The sequence below is a fragment of the Pimephales promelas genome, chromosome 13, assembly GCF_988280905.1.
Source record: "Pimephales promelas chromosome 13, fPimPro1.hap1.1, whole genome shotgun sequence".
NCBI lineage: Eukaryota > Metazoa > Chordata > Actinopteri > Cypriniformes > Leuciscidae > Pimephales > Pimephales promelas.
In genome coordinates this window covers 16,862,369-16,875,888 of record NC_142781.1, presented here as the reverse complement: position 1 = coordinate 16,875,888, position 13,520 = coordinate 16,862,369, and the positions used below count along the sequence as shown (strand labels likewise).

The 13,520-nt window shown below is 35.7% G+C and overlaps 1 protein-coding gene across 3 annotated transcripts in view; it reads right to left on the bottom strand.

The window, feature by feature from the left end:
• The window catches only part of aqp4 (aquaporin 4), an 11,625-nt gene extending 657 nt beyond the window's left edge, over positions 1-10,968 (bottom strand). Inside the window, exons 1-5 of one of the 3 annotated variants that reach the window (XM_039693474.2) lie at positions 10,599-10,968; positions 6,953-7,373; positions 6,354-6,518; positions 5,566-5,646; positions 1-1,871 (exon numbers count right to left, since the gene is read on the bottom strand). The exon at positions 1-1,871 is cut by the window's left edge and continues 656 nt beyond it. In XM_039693474.2, the coding sequence (XP_039549408.2) occupies positions 1,599-1,871; positions 5,566-5,646; positions 6,354-6,518; positions 6,953-7,373; positions 10,599-10,630 (972 nt within the window). In that variant the 5' untranslated portion in view covers positions 10,631-10,968 and the 3' untranslated portion in view covers positions 1-1,598. Of the gene's footprint in view, positions 1,872-5,565; positions 5,647-6,353; positions 6,519-6,952; positions 8,860-9,417; positions 9,748-10,598 lie in introns of those variants that run through there. The other 2 variants (XM_039693473.2, XM_089118540.1) reach the window with 2 other exon arrangements.
• Positions 10,969-13,520: the final 2,552 nt, after the last annotated feature.

The following is a 13,520-nucleotide window of genomic DNA, read 5'->3' as shown; positions in this document are numbered from 1 at the left end:
GTGGAGGGCTGCCTCTGTTACAGTCAAAAGCCTTGGGATTAACCACCTTCTTAATTATAAATAAAAATATAAAAAATTGCACTTCCTCCCTCCCATTCTGATTTCTACACATACACACCGTGATTGCTGCAGCTTTAAACCAATGAATTTACAGGATTTTTCCATTATTTTCTCAGTTGTATGGCAAAAGGATATTAAAAAGAAATCGCACATTTATTGCAAATATAAAGAACAAATTATTGCAAACTACTTTTTTTTTTCCTTTTTACAGCTGAGCATCATTAGAACATCATTACATTCAACAGAAATTCACACAACTTTTTACATTTTTATGAATATACCTGTTTTTTTAAGCCATGAAATCAAACAATATTAAAATGATTAAAAACAATATATTCAGGTTTTTCAAGACCACACACATTCTGACTAAATGAAGGAAAGGGAGTGTTATAAAAGTGAAACTGAGATTGAGACTTATTTAAGATGAGATAGTAGCTAAACTGTCCCCAAAAAAACAATATTTCATAAAAAAAAAAAAAAAAAAAATCTGGTAGTGTACTTATCGCCAACAGATAAATAAATCTGCTCACCATTGCTGGAGTTTCAGGTTTACGAGGCAGTTTAAGGATGTGCTGTCCTCTGCTGGTAAAGAGATGTAAATGCCTGTAAAATGAATTATTATGGAAGCCTATTATTTCTATAACTCTGTGGGTAAAATGGGCTTCTGTAAGAAATTATTGTTACTTTTCTTTAATAATATAATATAATATAATATAATATAATATAATATAATATAATATAATATAATATAATATAATATACATCACTTGATTACACAAAATTGTATGCATCCAACACATGGCTAGATAATTAATCAGCCTAAAATAATGTAATTACAAGTTGGATATAAAAGAACTGACACAATAGGACACAATAAACTTGTGTTTTGTGTGCATGTGTTGTAAAAGTCATGCATTTTAGGCTCAAAAATAAAATAAAAGTCATGCAGGGTTGCAATTATACAGATTTCTGAGAGCGAGATTCAAAGACATAACATCATCCATAACCTTAAGGAAAAAATTCAATATAAAAATACTCTATACAACATTAAATTTGAAAGCGAGAGGGTGAGGACAGAAGTAAGAGGGGGTTAATATTTCTACAGAGTGCACTGAGAAGGAAAATGGTCAGCATTACTATGGTGATGATCTAATCTCAACCCATGATTGCCAGGTAATAACCCGTAAACCAAAGAAAACCGTAACAGTTGCTTAGATGTGAGAATCCCATTTAGTTATTGATTCTGTGGTTGATGAGGTGCATCTGCTAAAGGATGTTCAGTGACTGGCTAAAATCTTCAAAGTGGATTCTATTGGATATGAGATCTATGGGCTGTGACTGGCATACTGGGAAGAGCGTTTAAAGCGAGTTCAAAGACAGACCATTAGGTGGTTTAGCTCATTCTTAATGATTCAAGTCAAGTGTTTGGAGTCGTTCGGTAGAAGATTTCTACGCAAACGCACACTGTGACTCTAGATCAGATCTGTTTCTTTGAGCTCATTAATGTTGAGCTGTTCCTCCTCAGTGGCTCTCACTAGTCATACAGACGACAGCACTTCTCCAGCAGACTCCCTCTGCTTCTTCTCTGCCCTCTCCAGGTCCAGCACTCGGATCGCTGCCTGCTTGGCCATGAGCTGAGCTTGATCGCTGGGGTAAGACTCCGTGTCCACAACCCGATACGGGTCGATTTGGAAGGGGCTCTTGGAGAGGACGTCGGCATAGCGACGCTTCAGGTCAGGGTCGGGACAGAATAGATATTCGTACACAGCGGCGGCCAGGATGCCCCCTATTAAAGGGCCCACCCAGTATACCTGAGAGAGAGAAATTATAAATCTTGCTCAAAAATATACTGTGGGAATTTATGCGAAATTAATGAAATTAAACTATGAAATCAAATTGTGAGTTTTATGATTTAAATGTACTTTTTAATACATTTGTTTTAATTAACTTCTCACTCAAAGTGAGTTTTAGGATTTTGAAAATGATAGATTCTGCAACCAATGTGTGCAATTTATTAAGTTTTTATTAATTCATTTATTTGAATTAAATGCATCAAATTAATTAAATAATGAAGACAATTAAGACATTTTATTACGTACAAATAAGAAATATTTACTATAGATATATCTGCATTTATATGTAATTGTGTTCAGAATCATTGGCACCCCTTGTAAATATGATCAAAGATGGCTGTAAAAGTAAATCTGCATTGTTTATCCTTTTGATCTTTCATTCAAAAAAGTCGCAAAAATCGAACCTTTCATTGAAGCAAAATAACTGCATTTGGGGGGAAAATCTCATTATGTTTTCTCCTATAACACCTGATGGGTTTGGAGAACACCTGACCAGAGATCAGAAACCATTCCTCTGTAATGAATCTCTACAGATCCTTCAGATTCCCAGATCCGTGTTGCGCTTCTTTTCTTCACTTTACCCCACTCATTTTCTAAAGGGTTCAGTTTAGGGGACTGGGACGCCCATGGTAGAACTTATTTTTGTGCACGACACATTTTTGTTGATTTTGATGTTGTTTTGGACAGTTATCATGATGGGAGACCATACCACGGCCCATTATAAGATTTCTGACAGAGGTTGTCAGGTTTTGATTTTTTTTTCTCTCTGTTTGATAGAATCTATAATACCATGGATCTGAACAAGATGTCCAGGACCTCCCGCAAAAAAATGGCCCACAACATTAAAGATCCAGCAGTATATTTAACCGTAGGCATGGGGTACTTTTATCCCTGCTTGCACCAAACACATCTGGTGCGTTTGCTGCCAAAAAACTATTTTTTTCTGTTTCAACAAGTTTCATCTGACCACAGAAATCCAGTCCCTTTTTACAGTTATGTCTGACAACTGAATATTCTGGAGTTTGTTTTTGGATGAGAGCAGAGGATTTTTTTTGAAACCCTTCTCTCAAGTGGGGGTTTAATAATGCATTGAGTTAGTGTTCAGGGATGCATAGAGTTCGAATGTATGAGTTTGTTGACTTGGGTCTGAAAGCTCAGTTGGATTGAAGTAAAAGTTACGATAAGTTGATGTTATTCTCTGTCAGTGTGAGCTTTTCAAACAGAACAACCCTCCCAAAAAACATGTGGTGATGTAGGGGTTGTTTGACTTGGTATTTTTTTTTTTGTTTGTTTGTTTTAGGCTTCTGACCCCCAAGACAAGTAATCTCAGCAATTCTCCATCTGTGATTTTTGAAGAGTCTTTGGCCACTCAAACTCAACTCCTCAGCGCGCATTAAGACGATACACACGTCCTCTTACTGGAAGATTCGTAACATCTTTAGTTGACTGGAACTTTGGTGGAAATGGGACTTTTTAATGCTTTAGCTATTTTTTATAGCCACTTTCTAAAGCTCAACTATGTTTTGCTGCACATCAGAACTTTATTTTTTAGTTTTACTCATTGTAATTGATAATTATGGGGAATTTGGCCTTTGAGTTTCCTCATATTTAAACTCCTGTGAAACAAAAAGTCATAACCAAACAATTTCATGTTCCTATTCACCCTGGTGTGGTAAAAATATTAAAAATGAATCAATATTAATGAGAATATACTTCAGAATTATTTTACGCAAAACAAAAATGATAGGGGTGCCAATTATGGCCAACGTGTTTTGGAGAAAAACATTTATTTCATAATGTGATTTTCCCCCCACTTTCAATTATTTTACTTCAATGAAAGGTTAGATTTTTTTTTACATTTTTTGAATGAAAGATCAAAAGGATACATTATTATATATATATATATATTTTTTTTTTTACAGCCATCTTCAATCATATTTACCAGGGGTGTCAATAATATATGTATATGTATATATATATATATATATATATATATATATATATATATATGAAGAGTTCAGATGCAAAAGCCTCTAAGTGCCATTTGAAATTTTCTTCTAGAATGATCATTTTTATCAAGCCTGTATATTTAAGTTCAGTAATTTCACTTAAATTGCAATGAAGATTACCTATTAATTGTCATTTAAGTGAAATTACTGAACTTAAATATACAAGCTTGATAAAAATGATCATTCTAGGAGAAAATTTCAAATGGCACTTAGAGGCTTTTGCATCTGAACTCTTCATATATACACACATATATACATACATACATGTATATATATATATATATATATATATATATATATATATATGCATTAATTTAATATACAATATTAGATTTATTGTTTATTTGAATTAATTTCAATTAATATAATGAATATTAAACTTAATATTATATATAAGTATATATAATATAATGAATATTAAACTCCGTGTCTGATATACGTATATTATCAGTGTGACGAGGATATTGACTGCAAAAGTGTATTGACTAACTGCTGTGACGACATAAATAGAAGTAGGTGCGACTGTCTGCATAGCACAGGCCAGATACATTTACCCTGCATAACCCCGGACAGTGTCCAAAAATGCAATTTGTTTATCTCATTATTTCCAAACGATTATATATACAGTATAATGATCACCAGCAGCTCTCATTAGTGTAACAGTGCCAGTGTGACCTTCATGCTGCTTCACTTGACTTCTGATGCATTGCTTTCATTCATAATTTCATAAAATCATTGATGAAACTTACACCAACGCCTTGAAAAGAGCACTGTGCATAGCATGGTGTAAGTGCGGTAAACACTCCATGAAAGAAATGTTTTGACCTTTCTAATGTAACAGCACCACGGGGGAGACCCTGTATCAACCCTGATGACAGCAGCAGTCACTCAGACGCGCCACTCAGGAAGATCCATAACACTCGTATGTGCACGTAGGGAGCACACCAACCAGTATCATGTGTTGTTTTGAAGGCCACATCTGTCTGCTTTTTTGACTGCTCTACAATGTCTCAAGAAGAATGACATTTGAAAATCGCACAAGCAAGAGAGCTGCAGCATGTCTCGCAGCCAGCTGATATTAAGTACACCAGCAGGATTGAGAGTATGGTGCTTTTATACAACAGTTGTAGACTGAAATAGTCAAAATGAATTAATCCAGTATATCGAGATTCATGCCAAAGGTCTGTGGCAGGTCAGAGATAAGTGTCTTCATGTGCCAGATATAGTTCAGGCTCCTTCGTAGGAGAGAAACTAAGCCAAAATTCTCTTCTAAAAAAAGTTTTGGCATTGAATCAAATTCTCATCAGTTTCACTTTTATCAATCACAGTTCCTTCCTGACCTTCAATCTTTATGCACATAAATATCAATGTAGGGTTTAGAAAGAACTTAAAGGGATAGTTCACCCCAAAATTAAAATGATGTCATCATTCATGCACCCTCAAGTTATGCACCCAAAGTCTTTCTTCGGTTTACCGACATTCTTCAAAATATCTTCCTTTGTGTTGAGCAGAAGAAAGCAATTCATACGCGTTTGGGACAACTTGAGGGTGAGTAAATGACAGATTTTTCATTTTTGGGTGAACTATCTCTTTAATGAGAGTTTCTATTGTTTATCCACAAACAGATATTGTGTGAATCTTACCCAATGGTCCTCCCATTTTCCCATGATGACCACAGGACCAAAAGAGCGAGCTGGATTCATACTGGCTCCAGTGTATGGGATCTGAAACACAGACAAAACGTGTTACACTTGTTATGAATTGCATGCATTTTGCAACATAGGCTTATTGGAAAAAAAAAACGTGCCTCTAGTTACATTTTTGAAACTCTAAAAATGTGCTTAAACTATAGAATTCACTGCAATTTCCACACTTGTTGCAGTAATTTACCAACAAGTTATTATTATGTGGCAGATTATCAGTTAATAAAGACTTATTTTTGTGCAATTTCTTGCACTGTGTCATGAGTATGATATGACTTTAAAACACTTACTGTATACAGTATATATTATTATTATTATTATTATTATTATTTTTACTTAAGTAGAGTTCGTCTCAGTGCCAGACCTAAATACATGAGGGCATGTAGAGGGCATCCCGCTCTCATGTCAACTTTCTAAGCAACACAAATGAGCTTTCATATAAACAGCTCATCTGCAGATTCTGCTGGGATTATTGCCATGGAAAAACACTATCACTTGGGATTGTAGCTAGGCTACACATTCTCCAAAGGAGAACTAAGCAGATACACCTCAAGAGACTAATCTTTATAGGATAAAGATCTTCAAGCACTGCTTAAAAATGCGCTTGACAGTGCAGGATTGAAAATTTCATTTTCAATAAGAAACATGCTTCGGAAAGGGCTTGAAATGTATAGCAATACAACAAACTTACACAATTAATTTAATGGAGCAAATCAGGAAATACTCACAGCAAACAGATGGCCGATGCACACCGACAGACCAATAGCCAGTGCTGCCGAACCTTTAAGATCACTGCGCTTGGGGTCACAGGTGGCAAAGACGGTGAAGACAAGCTCAAAAGTGATTATGAGCTCTATCACAATGGCATGACCAGTGGAGATTTCAGTATTGACCTGCAAGGGGCGATAGTGAGTTACACCAGTGTTTTTCAAACAATCTCCTGGAGGCCCCTACCACTTACACATCTTAGGGATCACACCAATGAGACATGCCTTATTTAAGTTATTGAGTACTCTACTAATGACTGATGAGTTTAACCAGGTGTAAAACGTCTTGCCTTAAAGTGATTGCCCAAAACCAAAAATAAGCTGTCATCATTTACTCACCCTCATATTGTTCTGTACGACCTTTTCTTCTGAGGAACACATTTGAGGAAGATATTGTAAAGAATGCCTCGAGTGCTTTTTGCTCGTACAATCAAAAGTCAATGGGGTCCCAAATAAAACAGAACCTTGTTGACTTTCATTGCATGGACAAAAAAAAAAAAAAAAAAAAAAAAGACAAGTAATTTTTGGGTAAACAATCCCTCTAATTAAGAAATACTCACAGAAGTCACTCCCAATCCTCCTCTCACTGATGCTGGTGTCACTCCATATAAGATGGCCGCCCCCACTATTGCCCCCAGGCATTGTGCCAACAAATAAAAAACACCCTTTGCCAGGCTCAGCTTCCGCGTGGCAACCATCGCCGCTGTAACGGCCGGGTTGATGTGGGCACCGCTGATGTGCCCGAAACACTGGACGAGGGTTGCGATGGATAAGCCAAAGCAGAGAGAGATGAGGACGAGGTCGGCAGGCGGAGGGTTCTCCTGTTTTGCGGTCCAGTTGATTGTGGATCCAAGACTAAGCAGCACGAATATTATCATGGCTAAAAACTCCCCCGAAACCGCTCGCCAGAACTCCTGAGTCCACACACCCTTGAAGGCTGCCATGACACTGTTATTGCATGAGCAAGACGACACAAACCTCCTAAAGGAATAAAATGAGAGAGAGAGAAAAAAGTTGGTGATCTGTTTATGGGATTCATACCATAAGACCACTAGTACACTTCTGGTGTGCATTTTTTTTTTTTTTTTTTGTGGATTTGGTTTGTCCCACTTTTGCTTTTTGCTTTTTGTCCCACTTTTGTCACGACATGGATTTTTTAATTTAATGTTTATACCTTGATGTTAACTAAAAATGTAAATACAATTCCTTGCACATAAACATTATCCATATCAAACCATAATTTACAGACAAAACATGAAATTACTCTGCTGTCAGATCCAATACAGTTTGCTGCTTTATCTTTCAACAAAAGTTTCTTTGCGAACGCTCCACTTTGCAAACTTTTCTGTGCCTCACTGACAAAACCATAGGCTACAAACAAACAATTTAATACTCCAAAGAGATCCAGGATGGCATTAAAATAAACCAATAAAACGATGTAGTTGTTTCCAACGCTGGGATCTTTCTGAAGTCTGTACAAAGACGCAAACAAGCTGTTTAAACTGGAAGCGTCAAATCGAACGTTCTTTCACTCTTCCGTGGAGTATGCCAGAAACTGAACGCACATCTGACTACTGTATCATGCCTATGGTTCGATGATTTGTGGATGTTTTGCTCTGGAGACAGTCATATGCAACATATAGCCCGTGAGATGTCACAGATCCCTCAATATCACAACGAGCCGTTTTTTGGAGATTGATTAAACAAACGCTCCGTTTATGAGGAGGATGTATTAAGTTATGAAACTTGCAAGATGTTTTAATGGTACAAAGACCTCTTATAATTTGATTTATCATGTCATGCTCACTTTAATGATCAAGCCACATTAACTCCGAAAGTTTGTACAAACATGATGGTGATCTAGCATGATTTGAGACGATCCAAAGTGTATCTTTGTTTTTTGACTGTACAGTCGAATGGTCAATGTCACAAATCTACTTGTTTGACCTAAGAACAGTGCAGAATCTTTCATTATGAATATATTTTGTCATAATGTTTGTTTTAAAAATCTTAAAACTTTTTTTAATGTCAGATTTGAGAACATTTGGACCCTGCTGTAATTGTTATACTGTGGAGGAAAGAAGATTATTGCATTTATTGACAACAAAAACAATGAGTGAGAATATAATGTGAGAGAATATACAGAAAAACTATTTTCAAGATTTTCATTCTATAGCATAAAGACTGATATAGTGTTTTGATCTCTTTCTGCATGGTTTTTAATCGTCTCTTCATGCAGTTAATCTGTGCGCTCCTTCCAAGTGGAAATTCATTTAATTAGAGTGGCCTCAGTTTCCTTTCAAAGATTCCACAGAGCACATGCTCGGAAAAATTCCAATAATAAAATGGATCTATTATTAACCAAACTTCAACTATTCAGTAGGCAATACATCAGGAAAATCCATATAGAATGCACATTAGCAACACTAATTACAAGGACACTGAAAACATCACGAAGAAAGAAAAACTAGACATTTGTTGTGGAATATACAAAATACATTTAAAAAAGCCCATGGTGACCATAGTTTCTAACAAGTTACCTACAATTATTACAGTAAACTTTTATAACTTTGTTTTGTTTACTGTCAGCAACATATTTAAAGGGCTAGCTTAAGTCACTTAAAATTTAAATTCTGTCATAATTTACTCACCATCAAGTTGTCCCAAACCTGAATCAATTTCTTCTGCTGAACACAAAGGACGATATTTTGAAGAATGTCGGTGAACAAACCGTATTAATTGATAGGCTTTTGCAATAATGCAGAACTTCAAGAGGAAATGACTATGGATTTTTTGGGGAAACTGATAAACACTACTATGGCGCTGGTTACATTAAACGGTTCTCTAGCTATATGAAAATGACGATGATTGGATGATTTTAAACGATCATTGCGGGGATCAGTAATGTGTTGCCTTGGCAGGTGTGAAGCCAACTAAAACGTCATGTGAAATGTGAACATTTAACCCTGTGTGATCAAAGAATAAAAACTTATTATATAGAGTCAAAATCAACAAACTAACTTACCGAATAAAGCCACGACTTCTGTTAGCCGAGACCCGCGAAAACGCCTTTCTCATCCCTGAACAAGCATCCTCTCCTCAAACAAGACATCTGAACATCTGATAGGTGTGATGATCATTTCAGCGCGTGCTCATTACGATCAAAGGTGTGTGAGTCTGCGTGTCGTTCAGCATCTCCTCCCTCTGATTCACTCACACACCCACACAAATACACAAAGAAACAAACACACACGCGCGCGCGCTTGTTTCCACGATGCACCGAATTAAAACTATTAAGTTTAATTAAACACGACCGCATTAAACTACTCGTTGTTGTGCCTTCGCGTCGTGCTTTTTTCTTAACGACCATGAGACTCTTAACTAAACACTGTAAACAATTATGCAACAATTATGTAAACAACAAATGTTTTTACATTGTTTTAACTTATCAAAATAAGTTAAACCTTTTTTAGCTTAAAAAAAAACAAGTTAGATTAGAGTCAGTTGTCAGTTTAAGTCAATAGATTCAAGAAGTTAGATTCAATTACATTCACGTAATAAAAATTGAAATGACTTAAACTTCCAAGTTGGCTATACATAAAAATTCAAGGCAGCAGCTTTTTTTTAAATAGTAATGCAACTAACTAACTAATGCAATACATCTTAAATATTTGTAATAAAAAAACCCTCTATTATATAAATACAACAAAAACAACATCAATATAAATAAGTAGGCCTAATAAGTAAACAAACAAGTACATCAATACTTAAACGGCGGTTAAAAATGAACTGATGACTCAAGAATGCCAGATTATAATTAAGGTGCACTTGTACACTAATTCATAATATGACATTACATTTTCACACTCCCTATTTAAGTAAATATCCTTGTTTATCTTGATTTATGTAGGGACCTGTGTTTGAACCTCATACTCATATAAACATGTTCCATGTTCACTAAACTGGACAAACATGAAAAAAACTAAACTGCAGACTCTTTATTGGCAAATATTTCTCCGCCAATGCAATATTATTTTAAATTAAGAGATCAGTGCCTGCACAAAATTTATTTATTTACTTTACATTTGAAAATATTCTTTTTTAAAGCATCAAGGCACTTAAAAAATGTGTTCATAATACAGAATAAATAAAACAAATATATACAATAGCATGCTAGTGATCTAACACTTTTGCTCTTGAACTCACCTGAATCTGTCCAGGGCTCCACAGCTTGTCATGCCTTCCTCAGCCTGTCTGGCAGCTCAGTGTGCTCCTCTCTCAGTGTCGTGTTACCATGTCTTCATGGTCAAATCAGAGCGGAGAGACCAAAGCACAGAGAGATCAAGCTTTCGGCACAACTGATCTGACAGCACTGACTAGACCAGTGACACCACTCACACATGCAGCACTCGCCTCATGGTATCTAACACACGCAGTTACATGAGGTCTATCTATCTATCTATCTATCTATCTATCTATCTATCTATCTATCTATCTATCTATCTATCTATCTATCTATCTATCTATCTATCTATCTATCTATCTATCTATCTATCTATCTATCTATCTATCTATCTATCTATCTATCTATCTATCTATCTATCTATCTATCTCAGAAATATTTAACATCATAACAGTATAAATTTGTAATATTTTTGATCATTTGAATGCATCCTTGTTGAATTTAAAAAAACTTTAAAAATTTAAAAACTTTTGCTGATAATTTACTCACCCCCATGTCATCCAAATATCCTTGTCTTTTTCTCTTCAGTCGAAAAGAAATGAAGGTTTCTGATTAAAACATTCCAGGATTTTTCTCCATATAATGGACTTCAATGGGAACCAAACAGTTGAAGGTCCAAAAGAGTTTCAGTGCAAACTGCAAACTGTTCAAAGGGCTTTAAATGATTCCATACGATTAATAAGTGTCTTATCAATCGAAACGATCAATCGCTCATTTTTTTTAAAAAATGAAAAGATTATAAAAGTTTAAGTTTTGTAAGCTCAAATGGTCGCCTTGCTCTGTTCTGTGATGCGCGTTCGTGACTCCTGTCCTGTTCGAACTTGTTCATCAAAATGAGCGAATCTTTTTCCGTGTCATTTGGTTCATTCAACGGACGAAATGAACGAGTTGACTCTGGAAAAGACTCTTTCATTTTGAAGAACAAGTTTGAACAGGAGAGTCACGAACGTGCATCACAGAACAGAGCAAGGTGACCATTTGAGCTTATAAAACTTAAACTTTGTTATTTTATTTTAAAATGACTGATCGTTTCGCTTGATAAGACCCGTATTCGTCGTCTGAAATCGTTTAAATCCCTTTGAACAGTTTGCAGTTTGCACTGACACTGTCTTTTGGACCTTGAACCATTGGTTCCCAAGTTCATTATATGTGGAGAAATCCTGGAATGTTTTCATCAAAAACCTTAATTTCTTTTTGACTGAAGAAAGAAAGACATGGACATCTTGGATGACAAGGGGCTGAGTAAATTATCAGCAAAAGTTTTTTTTTTTAAAGTGTACGACTCCTTTAAGTATTCAATTCTAAAAAACAACAACAACTTTAAGGAGTCAGTTGTAAGCACTTCAGACACACACACACACACACACACACACACACAAAACGGTCACATTTTCAACCACAACATCTCCAAGGGCTGAGTAACCACTGAGTAACCAATTCCAATTGAAAACCAAATGAATCAAATAATTATGTTAGTTTCATCACATTTTTGATCAGGGTTTGAACTGAACATGTGACTCTAGAGGAGAGCTGTTTGTGTCTATAGCGGTTTGATCATTTGTAAAAATGTGATTTCTATCTGTCTGTAAGTATCCGACAGATTTCCTGGTTGAGGTCGAATGCATTTGTTTAAATAGTTAAATGTGAAAAGCCTTTGAAGAGAATCATATCCGACAGAGAACATGCTGAAGGATACAGGGTGTTGGGGGGCTGCCAGAAAAATTGTCATAGTAGTGTGGAAAGCAGCTCTTTAATTCTATCTCTTTGAGATTGTCAGGGTTATATGGAAGGTGTGAACATTCACTGGGACGTCTGCTAAATAAGTAATGGAATGTACTGTATATTACGGGCAGTGTGTGAATGTGTTATATCCACTCAGAACTTGATGTGCTCATTAGTAGGAGACTCGGAAACAATTCCTCATTGTGTATTTGTGTGTCACACACAAGAGTAAACAGAATTTCCATACAGGTTCTGCCAGGATCCATGTTTGTCCTGCAGTTACTGCTGTAATGATGAACAATTAACTAACTGTGCTGTCGGTGTTCCACATTTCATTTTCTCATTCCCTCTCTGAGCTGTTCAAGCATATGTTATCTTACATTATGGCAGATGGATTATAACATCATTAAAAGTCATCCCTGATAATATTCAGACTCAATCCGAGTCACGAGAAAACAAATGCACATAAATACACACTGGTAAATCTAATTGCAGTGCGCTGATCTAAACTAAAGCCAACAATTCAAGCCAGATTAAGCACTGTAGAAAGTCATTATTGCATAAAGATTTCTCTCTTAGTTATGTTGGAATTTGCAATGGCTTTGGAGGGGTAAAGGCGGCGGCAGATGTGTGTTTCTATATGTACGTGAAAATCCTCATTATTATACACATGAATGAACAGCTTTCCATTCTTACATAATGATGTATTTCAGAGCTCCAGAAAATGGAGGGAAAGAAACACAACAGTCTGGGTGAGGAAATATTTATTTCAGATTTGCCTTCATCTGCCACTGTCGATTCTTGGATTTATACATAGTAGACAAATAGATCAGAAAGACACAATTAATCAGGATTTACTGGAATAGTGGAAAAAAATTGTGCTTTGGATTTTTTTTTTTTTTTGGTGATATTGTACAGCTATACAACTTATATAACATTTTGGTTCTTCATAATTGTGTTTTTCGAGAACCGTATACATTAAAAATGAAAGCTTTGAGGTAAAAACATATTTATAGAGGAATTAAGTACATAAAAATGTAGTTTAATACCACAAGACATTCTCGGCTTGCAGAGGGAAATTGTGGCCTGTTCATGATATCATATCGTTAAAAAAAATATTCAAATAATGTTTTGGGGGTAGCCAACCATCTGCTAATTGTAAC